At 43.8% G+C, this 25,459-nt stretch overlaps 1 protein-coding gene across 4 annotated transcripts in view; it reads left to right on the top strand.

Annotated features, from left to right (window-relative positions):
• Positions 1 to 25,459, top strand: part of si:rp71-46j2.7 (uncharacterized) — an 89,700-nt gene that overhangs the window by 34,469 nt on the left and 29,772 nt on the right. For all 4 annotated transcript variants that reach the window (XM_060927757.1, XM_060927755.1, XM_060927758.1 and 1 more), the window contains exons 2-6: positions 6,035 to 6,152; positions 6,400 to 6,613; positions 8,445 to 8,587; positions 18,104 to 18,257; positions 18,346 to 18,401. In XM_060927757.1, coding sequence (XP_060783740.1) covers positions 6,035 to 6,152; positions 6,400 to 6,613; positions 8,445 to 8,587; positions 18,104 to 18,257; positions 18,346 to 18,401 — 685 coding nt within the window. The remainder of the gene's footprint in view (positions 1 to 6,034; positions 6,153 to 6,399; positions 6,614 to 8,444; positions 8,588 to 18,103; positions 18,258 to 18,345; positions 18,402 to 25,459) is intronic.

A 25,459-nucleotide genomic window follows, 5' to 3' on the forward strand; every position in this document is an offset into this window, starting at 1 on the left:
GTCTCCGGTGCCTGTCGTGGCGGCAATCCCTGAACCCGGTGGTGGACACCGGAAGTAAGGGATGCTGTCAAGCTGAAGGAGTCCTATCGGGCCATGTTGGCCTCCGGGACTCCTGAGGCAGCTGACAGGTATCGGCAGGCCAGGCGTGCCGCAGCTCGGGCAGTTGCGGAGGCAAAAACTCGGAACTGGGAGGAGTTCGGTAAGGCCATGGAGGAGGACTATCGGTCGGCCTCGAAGAAATTCTGACAAACCATCCGGCGCCTCAGGAGGGGGAAGCAGTACTCTGCCAACACTGTTTACAGTGCGGGTGGGGAGCTGTTGACCTCAACTGGGGACATTGTCGGGCGATGGAAGGAATACTTCGAGGATCTCTTCAATCCCACCATCATGTCTTCCATTGAGGAAGCGGAGTCTGATGACTCAGAGGTGGACTCATCCATTACCCAAGCCGAGGTCACTGAGGTGGTTAGCAAGCTCCTCGGTGGCAAGGCACCGGGGGTGGATGAGATCCGCCCCGAGTATCTCAAGTCTCTGGATGTTGTGGGGCTGTCTTGGCTGACACGCCTCTGCAACATCGCATGGCGGTCGGGGACAGTGCCTCTGGAGTGGCAGACTGGGGTGGTGGTCCCTCTTTTTAAGAAAGGGGACCGGAGAGTGTGCTCCAATCACACTTCTCAGCCTCCCAGGGAAGGTTTACTCCAGGGTACTGGAGAGGAGAATTCGGCCGATAGTCGAACCTCGGATCCAGGAGGAACAATGCGGTTTTCGTCCTGGTCACGGAACACTGGACCGGCTCTATACCCTTCATAGGGTGCTCGAGGGTTCATGGGAGTTTACCCAACCAGTCCACATGTGCTTTGTGGATCTGGAGAAGGCATTTGACCGTGTCCCTCGTGGTATTCTGTGGGGGGTGCTTCGGGAGTATGGGGTTCGGGGCTCTTTGCTAAGGGCTGTCCGGTCCTTGTACGAACGGAGCAGGAGTCTGGTTCGCATTGCCGGCAGTAAGTCAGACCTGTTCCCAGTGCATGTTGGACTCCGGCAGGGCTGCCCTTTGTCACTGGTTCTGTTCATAATTTTTATGGACAGAATTTCTAGGCGCAGCCAGGGTCCGGAAGGAATCCTGTTTGGGAACCACAGGATTTCATCTCTGCTTTTTGCAGATGATGTTGTCCTGTTGGCTTCTTCAAACCAGGACCTTCAGCATGCACTGGGGCGGTTTGCAGTCTAGTGTGAAGCGGCTGGGATGAGAATCGGCACCTCCAAGTCCGAGGCCATGGTTCTCGACCGGAAAAGGATGGCTTGCCCTCTCCAGGTTGGTGGAGAAGTCCTGCCTCAAGTGGAGGAGTTTAAGTATCTTGGGATCTTGTTCACAAGTGAGGGAAGGATAGAGCGTGAGATTGACAGGCAGATCGGTGCGGCCTCCGCAGTGATGCGGTCGCTTTACCGGTCCGTCGTGGTGAAGAAGGAGCTGAGCCAAAAAGTGAAGCTCTCGATTTACCGGTTGATCTATGTTCCGATTCTCACCTACGGTCATGAGTTTTGTGTAATGACCGAAAGAACAAGATACAAGATACAAGCGGCCGAAATGAGTTTCCTTCGCAGGGTGGCTGGGTGCTCCCTTAGAGATAGGGTGAGAAGCACAGTCACTCGGGAGGAGCTCGGAGTAGAGCCGCTGTTCCTCCACATCAAGAGGAATCAGCTGAGGTGGCTCGGGCATCTCTTTCGGATGCCTCCTGGATGCCTCCCCGGGGAGGTGTTCCAGGCATGTCCCCCCGGGAGGAGGCCCCGGGGAAGACCCAGGACATGCTGGAGGGACTATGTCTCTCGGCTGGCCTGGGAACGCCTCGGTGTTCTTCCCGAGGAGCTGGCCGAAGTGTCTGGGGAGAGGGAAGTTTGGGTTTCCATGCTCAGACTGCTGCCTCCGCGACCCGGCTCCGGATAAGCGGAAGAAGACGAGACAAGTCTATGTTCTATTGTGAATACAATATCAGTTTTTGAGATTTGTAAATTATTGCATTCCGTTTTTATTTACAATTTGTACTTTGTCCCAACTTTTTTGGAATCGGGGTTGTAAGAATCCAGACATAACACATCCCTGCTTAACTCCAGTGTTGATCTTGAACCAATCAGATATCTCACCCCCATCGATCACTGCACATTCAAAACCCTCGTAGATTCCTTTTAAAACTCTCACAATCTTACTTGGTATTCCATAACTCACCATGATGTTCCATAAACTTTCTCTGTGTTACAGAATCGAATGCTTTTTCGAAGTTGATGAAGTGTATGTACATAGCAGTCCTCCATTCATTTGCCTGCTCTAAAATGTTTCTCATTATGAAAATCTGTTCAACTGTGCTTCTTTTGGGTCTAAAATCAGCTTGTTCCTTTCTGAGTTTTTTGTCTACACCTGACTTGATACACTCTATTAACATTCTGCAAAATACTTTACTTATGATTGGAAGTAGAGTCACCCCTCTCCAGTTATGACAATCACACAAGCTTCCTTTCTTGCATATTTTAACTATAAGAGCTTTCTTCCATACTTTTGGCCACCTTTCCATAATCAAAATTCTGTTATATAGTATTGCTAGTTTAGTTGCAGTCAGTTCCATATCAGCTTTCAATAGTTCTGGACCTACTTTGTTTGATCCCGCAGCTTTCCCATTCTTAGTTCTCTTCAGTGTGTTCATTACCTCCTATACTTTCCAACTTCCTAGATCTATCTCCTCAATCTCCTCACTCCTAACTGACTTTTCCTCCTTCACTGGGCATGATGGTTCCTCTCTCTTTAAAATTTCATTAAAGTGCTCACTCTATCCATCTCTGGATTCTTTCTTGCGTTCCTGTCCTCATAACCCCTTGTTTATCCTTTACACCTATTGCTTGTCTTTTCCTTAAACCAACTATCGATTTAGTAATGTCATGTAGCTCTTTGCTTCTACTGCCTTCCGCTGTCTTTTCAGCCATCTCAACTTTCTCCTGCAGCCACTTCCTCTTATCCTCCTTTGCACTCTTTTTACCTCCTTATCTTTTGCCTTGTACTGCTCTTTTCTATTTTCTTTCAATCGTAATGATCTTGTATTTTCCATCTTCAACTTGGCCTCCTTCCTCTCATTAATCTTCTTCCTTATCCATGGTTTGCTTTGTCTTTTTGATTTCCCCAATATTTTCTTTGTTGCCTCTATATAAACCTCAAGGAAGCTATCATGTTCCTTCTCTGGGTCTTCTTCACTTCCTAATGCTTGTAACCTACTCCTCACCTCATCATCTAATTTCTTCTTGATGTCTTCAGTCTGCAATTTTTGTACATCAAACTTTATTCTTCCTTCCTCATTCTTCCTTCATTCTTTCTCTTTCTATCCCTGTCAGTTTCAGTCTTATTCTAGTTCTTACGAGGTAGTGGTCACTATGACTACGTTCAGACTGCACCCTGAAACGACCCATATCCGATTTTTTTGCCCATATGCGACCTGTATCCGATTTGTTATTGACAATCTGAACGACACAGATCCGATTTTTTTCACATGCGACCCAGGCCGCTTGGATATGTGGTCCTAATTCCGATGCATATCCGTTATTTTCACATATGACTGCAGTCTGACCGGACAGGTCGCATTCATGCGACCTACACGTCATCAACAAGAGACAAACGTCACTATTCTGCGTTGGCTAATCCCGCCTCTTTGGTGGAAAACAACAACATTTGTACAGTTTTCAGAATTTAAATAGACTTTTATAGAATTGATCAAGCTAATGGTGGATTTGGTAGGGACCTGGATGTTGATCTGTTAGCCTGATTAAATAAAACAGTTTCTATAACTGATTTATAACTTAAACCATCCTGTATTACAAGATTATAAGATTGTTCTGGAAATTTCCAGTAATTTGACACCTTCGGTCTCATTAGTCTGCTGCCCACATTAATCAGATTATTGTGTGAGTTCCGCCGCCGCCACAAAAACCACATCGCCAGGTCTCGTCTCATCTCCATGCTTTACTTGCAAACTTGAAGAGTGCGCTTTTTTTTTGTTTACGTATTACGTAGATGTGCTTATTACGTGTCAATTTGCGCATGCGGGACACTTTTGGGTCGTTTTCCGTTCATATTGGAGATCGCATACAAGTCTCATATAATTGGTAATGTGAACGGCCTAACAAAAAAATCGGATTTCACAACAAATCAGATATGGGTCGTTTCAGGTTGCAGTCTGAACGTAGTGTAAATACATCCGCTCCCCTCATAACTCTTGTGTCTTATACTGATGTTCTCATGCTGCTGTTTACAAGGATGTGATTGATCTGATTTATCGTCCTCCCGTCTGGAGAGCTCCATGCCAACTTGTGTATCTCCTTGTGGGGAAATAGTGTTCCACTTATATCTAGCCAGTTTATACTACAGAAATCACATAATTGCTCTCCATTGTCATTCATGATTCCTGCTCCATGCTTCCCCATCACTTCTTCCCTGTTTGTATTGTTGACTCCAATTTTGCATTCTGATCTCCCATCACCACTATCATGCCATACTTGTTGCATCCTGTTAATGTGTCCTGTAATTGATTGTAAAATTTGTCTTTGTCATCATCTACTGCATCATTAGTCGGAGCATAAGCCTGTATTATCATCAGTTTTTTGTATCTTGAATAAAACCGTGCTTTAAGTATTCTTCTGCTAACTGGTAACCATTCTGATATTGTTCTCTTTGCCATTGCACTCATCATTATCGCAACTCCTCCCTGGTGTACCTCGTCATTGCCTACATATATCACTGTTTCACCACTCTGCAGCCTCACTTCTCCCAGCCCCTTCCATCTGGTCTCGCTTATTCCTAATATTTCGATTCCATTTCCTCTCATTTCTTGGGCTACTTGGGCTGTCTTTGTTATCTCCACCATTGATCTAAGGTTCCAGCATCCAATAATGGTCTGCTTTTTGGGTGCTATTATAGAGCCCATCGGTCTATGAGGTTCCTTTCGACTTTGACCCATGGACATCATCACAGTTTCATTAGCAGCACTTCCAGTTTGGGTTGTACTAACATAAGCGTTTCTAGTTTCTGTAACAAGTGCTTTTTATGGGGTAGCGTTGTCAGCCCTATGCTCAACCCCCAACCTGGAGGACCAAGGGATCACTCTTCATCAGGTCCCTACCTTTCAACCTGTTCGGCATGGGTGGGCCTACCAGGAGTTCAAGACTCTAGCCAACATAGCTCTAGGGGTCATAGGGACGCACAAACTGCCTCACCACGATAAGGTGGTGATTCCTTCGGATTAAAAAAAAGCAACAAAATATGGAATAAAAGTATTTGATGGTAAGAACGTATCTTTTTTATTTGTCAAGAATTATTATTATAGCATTTTTCACAAATTGCTACTGTCATTTTTGCCAGTTTGTTTACATTCTAAGCGGAATTAATTTTGTCGGATGTTTTGTATAAAGTTTTTACCTCCGCCAAGGAGGTTGTTTTCAGTAGCGTTGGTTTGTTTGTTTGTTGGTTTGTCTGTTAGCAACATTACGGAAAAAGTTATGAACGGATTGCTCTGAAATTTTTTCCAGAGGTGTGACTGGGCACAAGTAACAATCCATTAAATTTTGGCGGTGATCCGGATCATCTTCTGGATCCAGGATTTTTTTAAAGGATTCTTTATCATTGCGAGATGAGCTGCTTGGCGGAGGTCTGCGCTCTCCGAGTGCTTTTCTAGTTATTTATCGAATTTGCAAAAAATAAAAATGCTCTGTTTTTCAAAATCCAGTGAATGTGGACAGGATAAAACAGTTATTCCACACACGGCTTATAGCCAACTCAGCGCTACGTGTCTCATCGGCTGTCAGCTCATTTATGACTCGATTTCGTGGAATTACTGTTAAATATATCCTACATTTTCCTGAGTCAGTTTAATGACGTGAGGATTGATTACTTTTACCTCAAGTTTAACTTCAGGACTCAGTTGAATAAAAGACTGTTGAATTGCCAATCTACATCTACAACCTGTATAGGTTGTAATAAATGTTATAATTAATCTTGTTATAGCAAGAAAGTGAGACTCACCCTAGAGTTGGCAGTGATGAGCCAGATATAACAGTCCGGACTGTACAAAAAGAATCTTGCCAGTCACAGTACCCAAATATCCAGAGGTCACTTCAGCACTGTAAGTTATAACTTTCATTTTTTTCTTCTGAAAAATGTCCAAAGTTGTTGATTCTCTTATGAGTCATAGACAGAGTCACTTATTACCATTTTGACATTTGGAAGATGCTTTGGCCACTCATCAAAAATAATCCATTATAAACATTTAAATCTTATGATACACAGTTACAATATAACGTACAGTATAATTACAGTTGTTCAGTAAGGTAAACTTAAAAAAAAAAATTATGGCTATGTGTATCTTGCAGTATTTAAGTGTGCTTACACTCATCTGGTCTTGCCATGGAGCACTGACCCAGAACATGGAGAGAGTCAGCCCCTATATACAGCATTACTCACTGAATTCAACTTTGTTGTGGATGAGATCATTTGCAAGGCCAAGAACATGGATCTCTCAATTACTGCACTTGGCTGCATTCAGATCTTCACCCAGCACTTTCAAAATACAAAACAGTCAGAAGGGTAAGCATGGATCTGTATAGTTTTCCCCTGTGACTCAAAATGTAGCACAAATTACAAGGTGTGCATTAGCACATCATTAGCGCATCACTTGTCATTTTTGTACGCATGGTATTTTTTGTTTTCTGCAAGAAGCAGTTAGTGTTAGTGTTAGTAACCTTCCCGTATGGTGGTCTGCTCAAATGTGTAGAGATAGGCACATACATTGTTGGTTGGGGTTAACTTGGGGAACAGACGGGAGGGCGTCTTGACTAGAAGGTGGCTGGGGAGAGGAGAGGCTCTAGCTCATTGTTGCATCAGATCTTGGATGGCAAGTTGAAGGTCCCAGGCCAGCTCCTACATTACCTGCTGGATGCTGGTCTCTAGGAGGTGCTGCAGAAGGGGTTCCATATGGAGGGTGGGTGGAGGTGTAGTGTTTGTGCCCGAATTTTCCTCCACTATAGTCACCCACGGCTACAGTGGGAAAACACAGATACCTGAGTGAGGCGTAGTGGAAAACAAAGTGTGCTTGATTTTTTTAAAAGAGTGTGGAAGTGTGGGAAAAGAGCATGTGGAGGAGAGAGATAACATGCAGAGAGTATCTGGTGATGCAGGTGCTGAAGGCACTGGTTTCAGGAGCCGGCTGGGCGTTTGACTGCAGGTGGGCCATGTGCTGCACAGATCCAGTCACTGTCACTCTATATTTACAGGTGGGAGTGGGAGAGACTGTCTGGGAGAGTTCTTGTCCACTCATTTGCGGTTGTCTTTGTCATCCTTGATATCAGCGTAGTGGCCTAGGAAGAGAAGGAGGGAGGATGTCAGTTAACATCCTCTGATGGAGCTGAACTAATTGTGTTTGTGAGCGCCACTTAAAGGTCCTCCAGCCATGTGTGATTAGCCTGCTCTGCTCCGTGGCCACATTGTTCTCAATGGTCCAAAGCAGTTGTACTGAAATAGTGCTGTTTCTTCAGCACCATTGAAGTGGTCATGTGAGGAGTGACGTACTGTTTAGGCAGAGGTTCTCTTAGGCTGCCGTCACACTCTAAGCCCATGTTTACATTAGACCGTATCAGCGGATCATCAGATTAACATTTTTAAAATGATTAGTGTGCACACAGCAACACCAATACACGATTCGCGTGCACACAGCAACACCAATACACGGATACGCCCGGATACGCAGGCATCCTGCGCTCCAAATCACTCCGCCCTGAACAGCAAGTGCCCTCTGGAGGGTGCGCACTCCGGCCTCGCGCAGCTCACAGAGCGCGCGAGTGTAGTGCACAAGCTGTGATTCGGGACTGAGCCGCTGTGTGTGTGATCCCAGCGCATATCACTTACCACTTGCAAGTGGAAGGATGGCAAGCCTAAAGACAATCATAACTACACAATGGGCAGTATTTGCATCAGTATTTGCAGTATTTTCATACTTTTATACTCTTTAATGAAAGGTGATACAAGGCGGAAGTCCGCGCCGTTTTTCAGCAGTCGCGTCACATGACCAACGCCAGCGAATCAGGAAGGTGGATGTCACAGTGATGTTGTCCAATGACGACACCAGCTAGAGCTCAGCACAGCGTATCCGCGTATTCTAAATGTTTACACAGCACCGGAGCTGACACGATCTGGATTGAATACGTGGACCCTGGCGGATTCCCATTTCCCAGCGTTTCCAGGCGGTTTAATGTAAACGGACAGTGCATCCGCGAAGAAAACGAGACAGATACGGTCTAATGTAAACTTGGCCTAAAATGTATCATCATTGGTGCAAACAATTCAAACAGAATTACTACTTAGAAATGTATCTGTATATTTAGATGTAGTTTGTGTTTATGACTGTTATTATCTTGCCCAGGTCCCCAGCATTTGGTTCTAAGGCTGAAGAGATTGCTGTTATTAGGGGAGTCTGTAAGACTCTCATACACAACCTTTTCCCTAAACACCTCTGGGAACCAAATATCTACGACTGTGCCCTACAAGAAATTCTGACTATGAAAGGTTAGTGTGCATTCCAACACTTCCTTGGTCAGGAACATTCCACATAACATATATAGCAGTATAGTATGTATAATTTGATACTATCTCTAAGATGAACAATTGCCAGCATGCTTTCACGTACTTTGCTAGTACTTTAGTGGAAGTGTTCACCTATATTTAAAAATAATCTGTAAGAATTAGGATACAGTGCTCCTTTTACTGCAGTTCATTTCAGGGTTTTTTTTTCTGCCATACATAATACATATATTCGGTGCAATTTATGATCAGTTGGACAATGAAACAATATATTTATTTTGGCTCTATAGTCTCACACAATAATAAGCAATTATTGGACGAGTTTGAACAAAATATCATGATTTGTTAGTGGTGAGCAAGCAATTAATTATTTGTCGATGCCGGAAGCAAATAATTTGAATTATAATGAGAAGTAATACATGCTAATTGAAATAATATCTATGAATACTATCCACTGCTTAGATTTTAAGCCATCAGGATTCAGCTATTTAAACGTTTTGGTCTTGATGTAACAAACTCTTTAGGTTCAATTAATGTTCCGATGGTTCTTTGTTAATATAGTGGACAGTCAACAATTTTTGTGTTATTACATATTGTATTAATATGTATGTCAGATTCAAATGGTTAAAATAACCTTTATGACAATTACAGAATTCTATCAATGTAAGTGTTAGGAGTAAAAAAAAACATGAACATAGCTGAACACATTTAAGTGACTTAACAATAATTTAGACATAATATGTGTCAGCTGAATTCCACTAAAGCAACACATGGCTTAGTTACTAACTGGGAAAAATAAAAATTACAAGCTAATATGGAGTTAATTAGTTGAAGCAAGAGATTGTAGCGTGTTTAATATTAAGTTAAAATCATAAGATGGGTCAAAACAAGGCAATAAGTAAAAAAATATCATCAGACATTAACTTAGACATTAAAATAATGTGAAATAACAAAATATTTAGTTTACTTCAAATTCAGAATCATTTCTTTGGAGGCTTATTTAAGACACTTAAATGTTACTAGTAAGAAACTAAAATAGTGATTATAACTAATGGTATCTGTAAGACTAAGGCGCCGTTTACACATACCCAGGTATTTTTAAAAACGCAGACCTTTGTCTTCGTTTGTGCCTTTCGTTTATACACAAACTGAGTTTTTTCCTCTGAAAACGATTCTTTCTAAAAACCCCGGCAAAAGTGGAGATTTTTTGAAAACTCCGTTTTGCGTTTGTGTGTAAAGAGACCAAAACGGAGTTTTAGGCAATCTTCGCGCCACAAAAGAGCGACCATTGTACATATGACAAGCATGGAAACACTCAGAGTAGCAGCATTTCTGTTATTAAGAGCTATATTCACCTGTTTACTTTTGAGAATAAAGCTCATAAAGCTCACTGACCAGCAGAGACGCATTAGGGCTCGGAGGGCAGCAATTGCGGAGCTTCTGGTGACCAAAAGAGCCCGACCGTACCACCGCCAGCGTCGGCGATTTTGGGTTCGACCTGGACGGACTGCTATCTGGTGGGAGAATTTCGAGAATGGCGTTGTCATCCCGGAGGAATGGCAGGAAAATTTCAGAATGTCGCGATCCTCACTCCTGTCACTCGCAGAGTTGGTACGTCCGTACATACAGGGTGAGTGTACTCACATGCGCGCTTCTGTTGATGTCGTCAAAAAAGTTGCCTGCACACTCTGGCGTAGTTTAACAGCTCTTGACAGCATATTTATGCGGATCAATATAAACGTAATTTTTTTAAAAATCGCAGCTGTGTGCACGAAGTTATTTTGGAAAACGGAGTTTAGAAAATATGCGTTTTTAAAAATACCCGGGTATGTGTAAACAGCGCCTAAATAGAAATGAGAGAAAATAGAGATTAACTAAATAGAAGTGTTCTTTTATTTTAATGACATGGTGTTACTGTTCAATAATAATAATAATAATTAAAGCCGCAAGCGGCCTCGACGGGCCCTCGCGCCAGCGGCCAAGGTGGACGGGGGCATGCGTCCCTGTGAAATACCTTCCACAGCTTCTTCGGCAAGAGACATTACTCCCACAATGGCGACAAACCACAGAAATGGACACATGGCAACAATAGGGTCTCGCACTGAACGGTGCGCGGGGGGCGCTATAGAGGCCCTGAGGACTGCCTGGATCTGGGCTTCTGGTTCTCAGTACCGGTGGCAGTCTAAGAAAAAGGAGCCAAATTTCGTGCGTTGTCGACCATGGCAAGCGCCCCAATAAAGGTCTTGTAAAGAGTTTGCTTGCCAAGTTTGACAAATCAGAAGCTGCAATATCATTTTTGCCATAACCAGCACCCCCAGGGGCGAAAGTGCACAAAATTTGGCGTATATGTCAGGTGAGCTATGAAGAGTTTGCGTATGAAGTTTGATGACAATTGAGTAAATAGAAGATGAGATATAGATTTTTGAAGAATAAATTTTCTGGTTGTCCCCATGACAGTAGGTGGCGCTATGCTGTACATGAGCGATTATGAGTTGGAAAAATAAGTGTCTACAACAGCAACGTACTTTCACAAGGTAGTGTTGGGAAGGAAAAGCATTATGGAAGTATCTACCAAAAACCCGTTTTGGAGCAATTGCGTCGGCCAAAAACAGCGCCCCCCCTGGACGAAAATTCCCAAAATGTGGTATACATGACATGGGAGGTAGGAAGAGGGTGGCCGTGAAGTTTGACCAAATTTGAAGAAAGATTGGATTTTTTGCCCAAAAATAGCGCCCCCAGTGGCGAAAGTGCACAAAATTTGGCGTATATGTCAGGTGAGCTATGAAGAGTTTGCGTATGAAGTTTGATGACAATTGAGTAAATAGAAGATGACATATAGATTTTTGAAGAATAAATATTTTGGTTTTTCCCATGTCAGTAGGTGGCGCTATGCTGTACATGAGCGATTGTGAGATGGAAAAATAAGTGTCTATAACAGCAACGTACTATCACAAGGTAGTGGTGTGAAGGAAAAGAGGAAAGATTGGATTTTTTGCCCAAAAATAGCGCCCCCAGTGGCGAAATATCACAGAAATTTGGTAACTTGTCAGAAGCCCAATGAGTGATTTGTGTGTGAAGTATGAGCAGTTTTGAGCAATTAGAAGATTTGTAATGAATTGTTAAGCATGTAAAAGTTTGCATTGAAAATTGATTGACGTATAACTTCGGAACGGTTAATGCTACGTGAAACGTATTTAGTAACTTTTGTCAGCCATGTCTGTAGATGATGTGTATCAATTTTGGTGACATTCCTATGAACGGTCTAGGAGGAGTTGCGCCGTCTTCGTGGCCATGCATTTCGCACAAAAGTGAAATTACCTCACTTCCTGTTGGGCGTGGCTAATGCATTGGCATTACATTTTTGTCCGGCTTAGTGAGATACATATGCGTACCAAATGGCATGCCACTACTACAAACTACATGGCAACCAGGCACCTTAATGCGGGAGGCCAAAATCACAACGAGTTAGGGGGCGCTATAGAGGCCCTGAGGCCCGCTTGGATCTGGGCTTCAGGTTCTCAGTAGCGGTGGCAGTCTAAGAAAAAGGAGCCAAATTTCGTGCGTTGTCGACCATGGCAAGCGCCCCAATAAGGGTCTTGTAAAGAGTTTTCTTGCCAAGTTTGACAAATCAGAAGCTGCAATATCATTTCTGCCATAACCAGCACCCCCAGGGGCGAAAGTGCACAAAATTTGGCGTGCATGTCAGGTGAGCTATGAAGACTTTGCGCATGAAGTTTGATGACAATTGAGTAAATAGAAGATGAGATATAGATTTTTGAAGAATAAATTTTTTGGTTTTTCCCATGTCAGTAGGTGGCGCTATGCTGTACATGAGCGATTATGAGTTGGAAAAATAAGTGACAACAACAGCAACATACTATCACAAGGTAGTGGTGTGAAGGAAAAGCATTATGGAATTATTTACCAAAAACCCGTCTTGGAGCAATTGCGTCGGCCAAAAACAGCGCCCCCCATGGACGAAAATTCCCAAAATGTGGTATACATGACATGGGAGGTAGTAAGAGGGTGGCCGTGAAGTTTGACCAAATTTGAGGAAAGATTGGAATTTTTGCCCAAAAATAGCGCCCCCAGTGGCGAAATAGCACAGAAATTGGGTAACATGTCAGAAGCCCAATGAGTGATTTGCGTGTGAAGTATGAGCAGTTTTGAGCAATCAGAAGATTTGTTATGAATTTTTAAGCATGTAAAATTTTGCATCGAAAATTGATTGACGTATAACTTCTGAACGGTTTATCCTACGTGAAACGTATTTAGTAACTTTTGTCAGCCATGTCTGTAGATGATGTGTATCAATTTTGGTGACATTCCCATGAACGGTCTAGGAGGAGTTGTGCCGTCTTCGTGGCCATGCATTTCGCACAAAAGTGAAATTACCTCACTTCCTGTTGGGCGTGGCTAATGCATTGGCATTACATTTTTGTCCGGCTTAGTGAGATACATATGCATACCAAATGGCATGCCACTACTACAAACTACATGGCACCCAGGCACCTTAAAGCTTGAGGCCAAAATCACAACGACTTAGGGGGCGCTATAGAGGCCCGGAGCCCCGGCCAAGTTTGGGCTTCTGGTTCTGAGTAGCGGTGGCAATTCTCGGAACTGGTGCCAAATTTCGTGCGTTTTCGCCCATGGCAAGCGCCCCGAAAATGGCCCAACAGCGGAGAAAAATAAAGAAGAAGAAGAAGAAGAAGACGGAAGAAGAAGAATAATAATAGTGAACTCTTACAAGAACAATAGGGCCTTCGCCCATAGGGCTCGGGCCCTAATAATAATACATTTTATTTGTAGAGCGCTTTTCATGATACTCAACGTTCAAGGTTTGTTCTTTTATAGCACTGGTATTTGTGACATGGTATCTGTAAGACTAAGTAGAAATTAAAGCCGCAAGCGGCCTCGACGGGCCCTCGCGCCAGCGGCCAAGGGGGGCGGGGGCATGCGTCCCCGCGAAATACCTTCCACAGCTTCTTCGGCAAGAGACATTACATGACATGGGAGGTACAAAGAGGGTGGCCATGTAGTTTGACCAAGTTTGAGGAAAGATTGGAATTTTTGCCCAAAAATAGCGCCCCCAGTGGCGAAATAGCACGGAAAGTGGGTAACATGTCAGAAGCCCAATGAGTGGTCTGCGTGTGAAGTATGAGCAGTTTTGAGCAAGTAGAAGATTTGTTATGAATTTTTAAGCATGTAAAATGTTGCATCGAAAATTGATTGACGTATAACTTCTGAACGGTTCATGCTACGTGAAACCTATTTAGTCACTTTTGTCAGCCATGTCTGTAGATGATGTCTATCAAATTTGGTGACATTCCGATGAACGGTCTAGGAGGAGTTGCGCCGTCTTCGTGGCCATGCACTTCGCACAAAAGTGAAATTACCTCACTTCCTGTTGGGCGTGGCTAATGCATTGGCATTACAATTTTGTCCGGATTAGTGAGATACATAAGCCTACCAAATGGCATGCCAGTACTTCAAACTACATGGCAACCAGGCACCTTAATGCGGGAGGCCAAATTCACAACGAGTTAGGGGGCGCTATAGAGGCCCTGAGGCCCGCCTGGATCTGGGCTTCTGGTTCTCAGTAGCGGAGGCAGTCTAAGAAAAAGGAGCCAAATTTCGTGCGTTGTCGACCAGGGCAAGCGCCCCAAAAAGGGTCTTGTAAAGAGTTTGCTTGGCAAGTTTGAGAAATCAGAAGCTGCAATATCATTTCTGCCATAACCAGCACCCCCAGGGGCGAAAGTGCACAAAATTTGGCCTAGACGTCAGGTGAGCTATGAAGAGTTTGCGTATGAAGTTTGATGACAATTGAGTAAATAGAAGATGAGATATAGATTTTTGAAGAATAAATTTTTTGGTTTTTCCCATGTCAGAAGGTGGCGCTATGCTGTACATGAGCGATTATGAGTTGGAAAAATAAGTGTCTACAACAGCAACGTACTATCACAAGGTAGTGGTGTGAAGGAAAAGCATTGTGGAATTATTTACCAAAAACCCGTTTTGGAGCAATTGCGTCGGCCAAAAACAGCGCCCCCCATGGACGAAAATTTCCAAAACGTGGTATACATGACATGGGAGGTAGTAAGAGGGTGGCCGTGAATTTTGACCAAATTTGAGGAAAGATTGGATTTTTTGCCCAAAAATAGCGCCCCCAGTGGCGAAATGTGACAGAAATTGGGTAACATGTCAGAAGCCCCATGAGTGATCTGCGTGTGAAGAATGAGCAGTTTTGAGCAATTAGAAGATTTGTTATGAATTTTGAAGCATGTAAAATTTTGAAGTGAAAATTGATTGACGCATAACTTCTGAACGGTTGATCCTACGTGAAACGTATTTAGTAACTTTTGTCAGCCATGTGTGTAGATGATGTGTATCAATTTTGGTGACATTCCTATGAAAGGTCTAGGAGGAGTTGCGCCGTCTTCGTGGCCATGCATTTCGCACAAAAGTGAAATTACCTCACTTCCTGTTGGGCGTGGCTAATGCATTGGCATTAGATTTTTGTCCGGCTTAGTGAGATACATAGGCCTACCAAATGGCATGCCAGTACTACAAACTATATGGCAACCAGGCACCGTAATGCGGGAGGCCAAAATCACAACGACTTAGGGGGCGCTATAGAGGCCCTGAGCCCAGGCCAAGTTTGGGCTTTTGGGTCTGAGTAGCGGTGGCAATTCTCGGAACTGGTGCCAAATTTCGTGCGTTTTCGCCCATGGCAAGCGCCCCGAAAATGGCCCAACAGCGGAGAAAAATAAAGAAGAAGACGGAAGAAGAATAATTAAAGCCGCAAGCGGCCTCGACGGGCCCTCGCGCCAGCGGCCAAGGGGGGCGGGGGCATGCGTCCCCGCGAAATACCTTCCACAGCTTCTTCGGCAAGAGACATTACTCCCACAATGGCGACAAACCACAGAAATGGACACATGGCAACAATAGGGTCTCGCACTGTACGGTGCTCGGGGCCTAATAATAAAAATAATAATAATAATAATCCTTCAAAAACAATAGGGTCTTGCACTGGACGGTGCTCGGGCCCTAATAATAATAATAATAACTAGAAACTATATGCCAAGCAGGCACCTTAATGCGAGAGGCAAAAATCACAAAACGTTAGGGGGCGCTATAGAGGCCCTGAGGCCCGCCTGGATCTGGGCTTCTGGTTCTCAGTAGCGGTGGCAGTCTAAGAAAAAGGAGCCAAATCTCGTGCGTTGTCGACCATGGCAAGCGCCCCAATAAGGGTCTTGTAAAGAGTTTGCTTGCCAAGTTTGACAAATCAGAAGCTGCAATATCATTTTTGCCATAACCAGCACCCCCAGGGGCGAAAGTGCACAAAATTTGGCGTATATGTCAGGTGAGCTATGAAGAGTTTGCGTATGAAGTTTGATGACAAGTGAGTAAATAGAAGATGAGATATAGAGTTTTCAAGAATAAATTTTTTGGTTTTTCCCATGTCAGTAGGTGGCGCTATGCTGTACATGAGTGATTATGAGTTGGAAAAATAAGTGTCTACAACAGCAATGTACTATCACAAGGTAGTAGTGTGAAGGAAAAGAGGAAAGATTGGATTTTTTGCCCAAAAATAGCGCCCCCAGTGGCGAAATATCACAGAAATTGGGTAACATGTCAGAAGCCCAATGAGGGATTTGCGTGTGAAGTATGAGCAGTTTTGAGCAATCAGAAGATTTGTTATGAATTGTTAAGCATGTAAAATTTTGCATTGAAAATTTATTGACGTATAACTTCTGAACGGTTTATGCTACGTGAAACGTATTAAGTACCTTTTGGCAGCCATGTCTGAAGATGATGTGTATCAATTTTGGTGACATTCCTATGAACGGTCTAGGAGGAGTTGCACCGTCTTCGTGGCCATGCATTTCGCACAAAAGTGAAATTACCTCACTTCCTGTTGGGCGTGGCTAATGCATTGGCATTACATTTTTGTCCGGCTTAGTGAGATACATATGCGTACCAAATGGCATGCCACTACTACAAACTACATGGCAACCAGGCACCTTAATGCGGGAGGCCAAAATCACAACGAGTTAGGGGGCGCTATAGAGGCCCTGAGGCCCGCCTGGATCTGGGCTTCTGGTTCTCAGTAGCGGTGGCAGTCTAAGAAAAAGGAACCAAATTTCGTGCGTTGTCGACCATGGCAAGCGCCCCAATAAGGGTCTTGTAAAGAGTTTGCTTGCCAAGTTTGACAAATCAGAAGCTGCAATATCATTTCTGCCATAACCAGCACCCCCAGGGGCGAAAGTGCACAAAATTTGGCGTACATGTCAGGTGAGCTATGAAGAGTTTGCATATGAAGTTTGATGACAATTGAGTAAATAGAAGATGAGATGTAGATTTTTGAAGAATAAATTTTTTGGTTTTTCCCATGTCAGAAGGTGGCGCTATGCTGTACATGAGCGATTATGAGTTGGAAAAATAAGCGTCTACAACAGCAACGTACTATCACAAGGTAGTGGTGTGAAGGAAAAGCATTATGGAATTATTTACCAAAAACCCGTTTTGGAGCAATTGCGTCGGCCAGAAACAGCGCCCCCCATGGACGAAAATTCCCAAAATGTGGTATACATGACATGGGAGGTAGTAAGAGGGTGGCCGTGAAGTTTGACCAAATTTGAGGAAAGATTGGATTTTTTGCCCAAAAATAGCGCCCCCAGTGGCGAAATATCACAGATATTGGGTAACATGTCAGAAGCCCAATGAGTGTTTTGCGTGTGAAGTATGAGCAGTTTTGAGCAATCAGAAGATTTGTTATGAATTTTTAAGCATGTAAAATTTTGCATCGAAAATTGATTGACGTATAACTTCTGAACGGTTTATCCTACGTGAAACCTATTTAGTAACTTTTGTCAGCCATGTCTGTCGATGATGTCTATCAATTTTGGTGACATTCCTATGAACGGTCTAGGAGGAGTTGCGCCGTCTTCGTGGCCATGCATTTCGCACAAAAGTGAAATTACCTCACTTCCTGTTGGGCGTGGCTAATGAATTGGCATTACATTTTTGTCCGGCTTAGTGAGATACATATGCCTACCAAATGGCATGCCACTACTACGAACTACATGGCAACCAGGCACCTTAATGCGGGAGACCAAAATCACAACGACTTAGGGGGCGCTATAGAGGCCCTGAGCCCCGGCCAAGTTTGGGCTTTTGGGTCTGAGTAGCGGTGGCAATTCTCGGAAGTGGTGCCAAATTTCGTGCGTTTTCGCCCATGGCAAGCGCCCCGAAAATGGCCCAACAGCGGAGAAAAATAAAGAAGACGGAAGAATAATAATAGTGAACTCTTACAAGAACAATAGGGCCTTCGCCCATAGGGCTCGGGCCCTAATAATAGTGAACTCTTACAAGAACAATAGGGCCTTCGCCCAGTAGGGCTCGGGCCCTAATTAGAGAAAATGGAGATTAACTAAATAGAAATGTTCTTTTATTTTAACGACATATTGGTGTTACTGTTCAACGTTTGTTCCTTTATAGCACTGGCATTTGTGACATTGCTCTCTGACCCAGACAACTTGAACCATCTAGTCATTTCTCAGCTGGACCAAACATCCTCAAAAAAACAGATAAAGGAAGTGCCTGTCCCACATAGAGACATTCCTTCCTCAAAGTGGAGTGAGAACAGTGATATGTAAGTTTCATGATCACATCTGCGTACAAGCAGAGTAACTGCTGTTTTTATGTGACTTTAGTTTTAATAGTTGATTTCTATTTCCCAGGGTTCAACGTGAGAGAGATGAGCATCTATCTGAAGAAGGCAAAGTTAAAAAGAAAGGTATTGTAGTGTTTTAAAATGACATTAAAGTCCATAGACAATTGTAACACTGACAGCTCAGGGAACGAGTAACCGGAGACAAGCTTGACAACTCAAGGTGCACTTTATTTTTAATTTGGAGGTCACTTTTCAACAACTGTATTTTCTCTGTCTTCACACACACATACTGAGTTGGGTAGCTCAGCTCTCTTTCTCTGATTACCAGCTTCTCCCTGAAAGAGCACAAAAGACAAACATAAGTAACCTGCCAGTAATCAAACAAAGGTGAAACTCACCATGTGTTACCTGCCAGTTCTACCTGACTGCTTGCTGCCCACAGCTGATGCTCAATTACGCCCTCGCTGCCACAAACCCCCACTGCCCTACTCAGCCTGCAGCTGACTCTCCCCCCCCCAGTAGAGGTAATCAGCCACCACCATCTGCACACCCAGCCAGATATCAGTGAATGATTCGCGCACTGGCATCCTTCATGTGGTGAAGACACTGGAGCAAAGTGTGGTTGGAATAGAGAGTGAAAGGGTGTCTTAGCAGGTAGTATTGGAGAGTGAGGACCAACGATTTGATAGTGAGGCACTCCTCGATTGTGCTGTACTTGCTCTCCAGCGCTGAGAAATGCAGCTGATGTACAGCATAGGGTGCTCCTCTATCATATCATGTGGGACAAAATGGCCCCTCTGTCTGATGCGTCAGTCTACAAGACAAAAGGGAGACAAAAGTCAGGTGACTGCAACAGTGGGCCCTCACACAAAACTGCTTTAACCTGGGCAAAAGCCCATTCGCACAGCTCCATCCACTGGACTGGATCTGGTGTCCCCTTTTTAGTGAGGTTAGTCAGCTGGCTGGTGATATCTGAAAAATTAGGTACAAATCTCCTGTAATAGCCAGCCAGCCCCAAGAACTGCCTCATCCCCTTTTTGGGTCAGGGTCTTGGGCAGGCTGCAGTTGCTGCATTTTTATCAATTTGGGGATGCACCTGCCCATGACCCAAGTGGAAGCCCAGATACTGTACTTCCACCTGCCCAATTGCACACTTCTTTCGGTTTGATGTGAGTCCCGCACATCTCAATGATCTCAGGACAGGTCTTAAATGCTGCAAATGTTGCTGCCATCCATAATTGTAAATAATGATGTCATCTAAATAGGCAGTGGCATATGCACTGTGTAGGTGGAGAATTCTGTCTGTAAGACACTGAAACATCACTGGGGTTCCAAACAACCTAAATGGAAGGGTGATAAATTGGAATAAGCTAATCAGAGTGGAAAAGGCCATTTTTTAATGGGATAATGGTTTCAAAGGTATCTGCCAATATCTTTAGTCAAGTCCAGTGCTGAATAAAAGTGAGGCGCGCCTAACTGGTCAAGCAGTCCATCAGTTCTAGGCATCTAATGCGTGTCAGATTTAGACACCACATTGACTTTTCTAAAGTCTGCACAGAAGCAGACCGACCCATCAGGAACAAAAACCAGCAAGCTGTTCCAATCACTGTGCGACTCCTCGATTACTACCATGTCAAGCATGGCCTTGAGTTCATCCCGACACACACACTTTTGTGTTCAGGGAGCAGATATGGGCAGTTGTGTACCATCACCCCTCGGGGAATCTTAATGTGGTGCTTTATGAGATTAATGCAACCAGGTAGAGGTGAAAACACATAGGAAAATTCCTCCCGCAGCCTGGCAACCTGTGCTGTCTGAGACAGTGAGAGATGGTCTCCACAAGGGACTGGAGTGAATTGGGCCACACTTTTTAGTCCAGTCCCAGCTCCTCCCTCTCGGGCACCATTGTTGCTGGAGCCACAGGAACCTCCTCTCTCCATGGTTTCAGGAGATTGAGGTGGTACATCTGAAGTACATTGCCTCTATCTGTTCGCCTGACCTCATAGTCAACTTCTCTGACTCACTGTGTGACCTCAAAAGGTCCTTACCACTTTGCAAGTAATTTAGAGCTTGTGGGTATTAAAATGAGCACTTTATCTTCCCATGCAAATTCCCGTAGGCGTGCCCCCCCATTATACAACAAGGATTGTCGTTCTTGCACCCAGGGCAAATTCTCTTGGGTTAGGTGACTCAGCATGTGTAATTCTGCTCTCTGGTCAAGAATGTACTGAATTTAGTTTTTACTAGTAGAAAACGTGCTTCATGTGCATGAACGAGAGCAGCCACTCAAGCTGCACCAGGCTTGAGCATGCAAAGAAATAACAGGGACATCCCCCCAAAAGAGCTCCCTGTGGGAGATAAAATCCTCCTTGGGCTGCCCTGAGGATAAGGATCTGGCTCACGAAGACATGTCTTCAGAGCTCTGCTCTGGGTGGATGTGGCACCAGAACCTGGGCTTAGGTGGAGGCTTGGATTCCAGTCAAGCCTTAAACAGGAGTATGATGATGGTTGGGGGCTCAAACATAGACAAAGGCTTGGGTGTATGGACTCTCTGGTATAGATTCAGGCATGGTCATGGGCTTGGGTATAGACCCGGACATGGGCTTAGACATAGACTTGGGCTTATGCATAGACTCAGGCATGGACATGAGTTCAGACATACAGTTGTGGTCAGAAGTTTACATACAGTGACATGAATGTCATCTTGGATATGAATGTCATGGCAATATTTGGGCTTTCAGTAATTTCTTTGAACTGTTCTTTTTCTGTGGCAGAATGTACAGCATACATCTTTAATTAAAAAAAACACTAGAATTTGGTGCACAAGTTTTAATTTTCTATGGGTTTTCTGAAATCAACACAGTTCAAGTTCAAGTTTCAGATTTATTATCCTTTAAAAAAGGAAATTTGGTGTGCAGCAGGTATTCAGAGAACATGAGTTAAGAAAACAGACATGGACATGGACCACACAGACACATTCATAAATATATTTACACACAAACACATTACTCAAATAGATATACCCACCAGCCCACCCAACCCATAACTGTCACTGTTAGTTATTGCCACTAAACAATGACAATAACAGTAACTACAGAAAAAATAGGAGGAAAAAAAAATTAGGTGTCCCTTAATGAATTAAGGGTCCTAATAGCCACTAAAATAAAAGAATCTCTGAAATCAACACAGGGTCAAAATTATACATACAGGGTCAAAAATATACATACAGCACACCTAATATTTGGGTAAAATGTCTCTTCACAAGATTCACCTTGACCAAACATTTTTGTTTACCATGAACAAGCTTCAGGCAGAATTCTGGTTGGATATTTCACGACTGCTCATGGTAGAATTGGTAGGGTTCATTTAAGTTTGTTTTTTTCTTGGCATGGACTCGACTTATAAGCACGGTCCATATATTTTCAATAGGGTTGAAGTCATGGCTTGTATTAAGCTTGATGTTAGCCTTCTTTATCCTCCACAACCAGCTGTGATGCATGTTTGGGTTCATTGTCCTGTTGTAACTCTCAAGTCCCAAGTGATGTTCAAGTTTCTGATCTTTTATGCTGAAGAGTTCTGAGGTAGTCCTCCTTCCTCATTATTCCCATCCACTTTGTGCAATGAACCAGTTCCACTGGCAGCAAAACAGCCCCAGAGCACCACCACCACCACCAGCTGGTACAGTGTCCCTCTGTACATGGTGGTCATTGTGGCCAAACAACTCAATCTTTGTCTCATCTGGCCATACAGCTATCCTCCAGAAGGCTTTTTTCTTTGTCCGTGTGGTCAGCTTCAAACTTTAGATCAGCTTGAAGGTGTCAGTTTTGGAGCAGGGGGTTATTTCTTAGATAGCAGCCTCTTAGTCCATGCTGATCTGAACTGTAGACAGTGATCCATCAGCTTCCAGTTCATGGAAGGGCTGTGCCATGGTGGTTCCCAGGTTGCTCCTGACCATCCAAACCAATTTCCTTTCAGCTGAGGGTGACAGTTTGGGTTTTCTTGAAGCAAAGTGGCTTGGCAAAGCGGCTACAATAATAATAATAATAATAATAATAATAATAATAATAATAATTTACATTTATATAGCGCCTTTCTTAAGCTCACTTCACAATAACTTTGATACAATTGCTTGAACTGATCTTGGAATTTGCAGGTGTTTAGAAATGGCTCCAAGCGACATTCCGGAGTTATGTATATCTGCGATCCTCTTTCGCAGATCTGCACCGAGCTCCTTGGACTTCCCCATTTTACTGTGTGTTGGTCAATCCAATGGGTGCTGTAAACATACCCTTTTAATGAAGGCACAGAGAAGCTAGCAGCTGTAGTCGATCATGATCACTAACAGGAAGTTAAAGCATATACGCAGAACTATGGCCTCACTTTCGTTTATAAATGCCTTGAGACCTCAAGAATGGCACAGGAATAGTTTTAAGCATTCAAAGCATCTCATCTCATTATCTCTAGCCACTTTATCCTTCTACAGGGTCGCAGGCAAGCTGGAGCCTATCCCAGCTGACTACGGGCGAAAGGCGGGGTACACCCTGGACAAGTCGCCAGGTCATCACAGGGCTGACACATAGACACAGACAACCATTCACACTCACATTCACACCTACGGTCAATTTAGAGTCACCAGTTAACCTAACCTGCATATCTTTGGACTGTGGGGGAAACCGGAGCACCCGGAGGAAACCCACGCGGACATGGAGAGAACATGCAAACTCCGCACAGAAAGGCCCTCGCCGGCCACGGGGATCGAACCCGGACCTTCTTGCTGTGAGGCGACAGTGCTAACCACTACACCACCATGCCGCCCGCATTCAAAGCATATAAATCTAATATAGTTATTTTTACAATTAAAGTGATTAGGTAGCGGTCTCAGTGAATGACCTTGACGTCCGTAACGTCACAGCAGGAAGTCTGTCGGTCTCACCGCCATTTCTCCTATACTAAAACACAGAGCTGACTGCAACTCCGACCCTCCATTTTGAGCTAATTTATCGCCATGCCATGTAGATGTGTTGCTGGCCGGTGCGGCAACACGACAGAAGGTGGATTTATGTTGCATTCATGGCCCAAGAATGTTCAAACTGCAAAGATTTGGAAGCGTTTTGCGAGAAGTTCACGGGCACACTGGGCGCCTATGAAGTGGTCTCTCCTCTGCTCTGCACATTTTACTGAAGACTCATACGAAACCTCTGATCTGTTGAGGAGCGTTGGCTATAAGCCTGTATTGAAAGAGGGTGCAGTACCAACAATTAAAGGAAAAGAAAACAAGAAAAGGAAAGTATTTATTTATTTAAAAGGAAAGTAAGTTCAGTTGCACCAGTCCTCCCGGAATGTGAGCCGAGGGTTGTTGGTAAAACCCGGGACGGAACGGGACGTGACGTGACATTATCGCTAGGGCAGTGATCTTCCTGCTGTTGTTGCTAAAACCGGTGACATCCCATCCCGTGTTTTAGTAATTGCCTGAGCCGAGCAGTAATGGCGGAGTACTCAGTATGTAGAAAATGGAGAATGAGTGGAGCAGCCGTCTGATTTCTGCGCTGGATATTGCTGCCATCTCGCGCTTATGTGGAAGAAGCGAATGAACGGAGAACTGAACGAACAACTGAAAGTCAGATTGTTTCAACACAATTGGCCACAGGATCGGCCTTCAAGAAGCGAGAACACAGACAGCTCCGACTCTCATTTGGATACAAAACAACAAAAACAACACGGTATTTACCTGCATTTAGATTAATACATGCAACTTGTATTGTGTATTTAAGTTAGCAGTATAAGATTATTTAATTTGCTTCAGAATGTGATTGTCTCAGTTCATCTCATTATTTAATTAGCCTTTTATGTTTTATCAGTGAAAATGCATGCATGTACATGTATGTTGCATAAGTTATAACACCTATCCTGTTTTAATGAGAGTCAACCCACAATCAATGAAGTCAAATCAGTCTTAGTTGAGCAAGTCGGTAATGGTATTTCTTACTTTCACCATAAATTTTTATTTATATGACTTTGGTCTATAGCTGTCAAAGGCCTTGGCCTTAAAGATCATAGGCAATGGTTTTCAATTTATGCACATTTGAAACTTTATATGTTTAAAAAACCCTCTCTAATTTTCTTCTGGTCCCAAGAAGTATTGTTAATAAGTAATAATTAAAATAAGTTAGCGTGGATCGTGGCAAATTTCTGTTCAGCGATTTTCGTGACCACTCAGCGTGCGACATCATTCAAGACAAACAAACCGCTTGAGTTGAGTCCACTTCCATTAACTTGCATTGCCGTTCGGCTTGAGTGCAGATGTGCGTTCAGGAATTTCCAAAGAAAAACCATGCTTTATTGTTGTGTAGTGAACTGTAACAACGGGACCGGTTCAGGAAGAAGTTTTTACCTTTTTCCGAAAAAGGCGAAGAGGTGGAGCGAGTGGGTTGGCTTTTTCTGAAAGAGGAGAAGAGGCGGAGCGAGCAGGTTGGCTTTTTCCGAAAGAGGAGAAGAGGCAGAGCTAGTGGGTTGGCTTTTTCCAGAAGAGGAGACGAGGCAGAGAGAGTGGATTGTGCGCATGAAGCCAGAGGGTTGACTTTTTCCGAAAGAGGAGAAGAGGCGGAGAGAGTGGACTGTGCACGTGAAACAAAATCAAGCAGTCAAAGAAGAAACGGAGCAGCAATGCTCAAGCAAAAAGGGGAAGATTGGAGGTAAACATTTTTACCTTTGTTTGCAATTGACAAGTCAAGAATCCTGAGGGATCCTGTACAATCATTGTGGAAATGAGACAAAAGGGATAGTTCCTTGCTTAGAGTAGGCTATAAATGGTATAATGCCGCGGATGGCAGGCTAATGTGGCCTACCAGCGCTCTGTCAAGTAATCCACTACTGTATATCCACTAGGGAGGGCAGTTTAATTATTCTTCAAAAGGGCTCTTATTTAGTATTAGGAAGAAAGTAGGAATTTATCATAACTACCAGGATAAATCATTCGGGCGCGAGTCTTGTCGAGGTCCGAGGTCATCGCGATCAGAGTCGGCCGAGTCGCTGTCCGATTCCGAGGCTGCACGGTCAAACCAGTGAGTCACGTTCACCGAATGCTTCGCAATGGCCATAGGTTCATACATATATGGTTTCACCTCTCGATATTCAATTTGGAGAGTTCCGACTTCAAAATCGCTATCAGACATTTTACACAA

This window comes from Neoarius graeffei, chromosome 8 (assembly GCF_027579695.1).
Source record: "Neoarius graeffei isolate fNeoGra1 chromosome 8, fNeoGra1.pri, whole genome shotgun sequence".
NCBI lineage: Eukaryota > Metazoa > Chordata > Actinopteri > Siluriformes > Ariidae > Neoarius > Neoarius graeffei.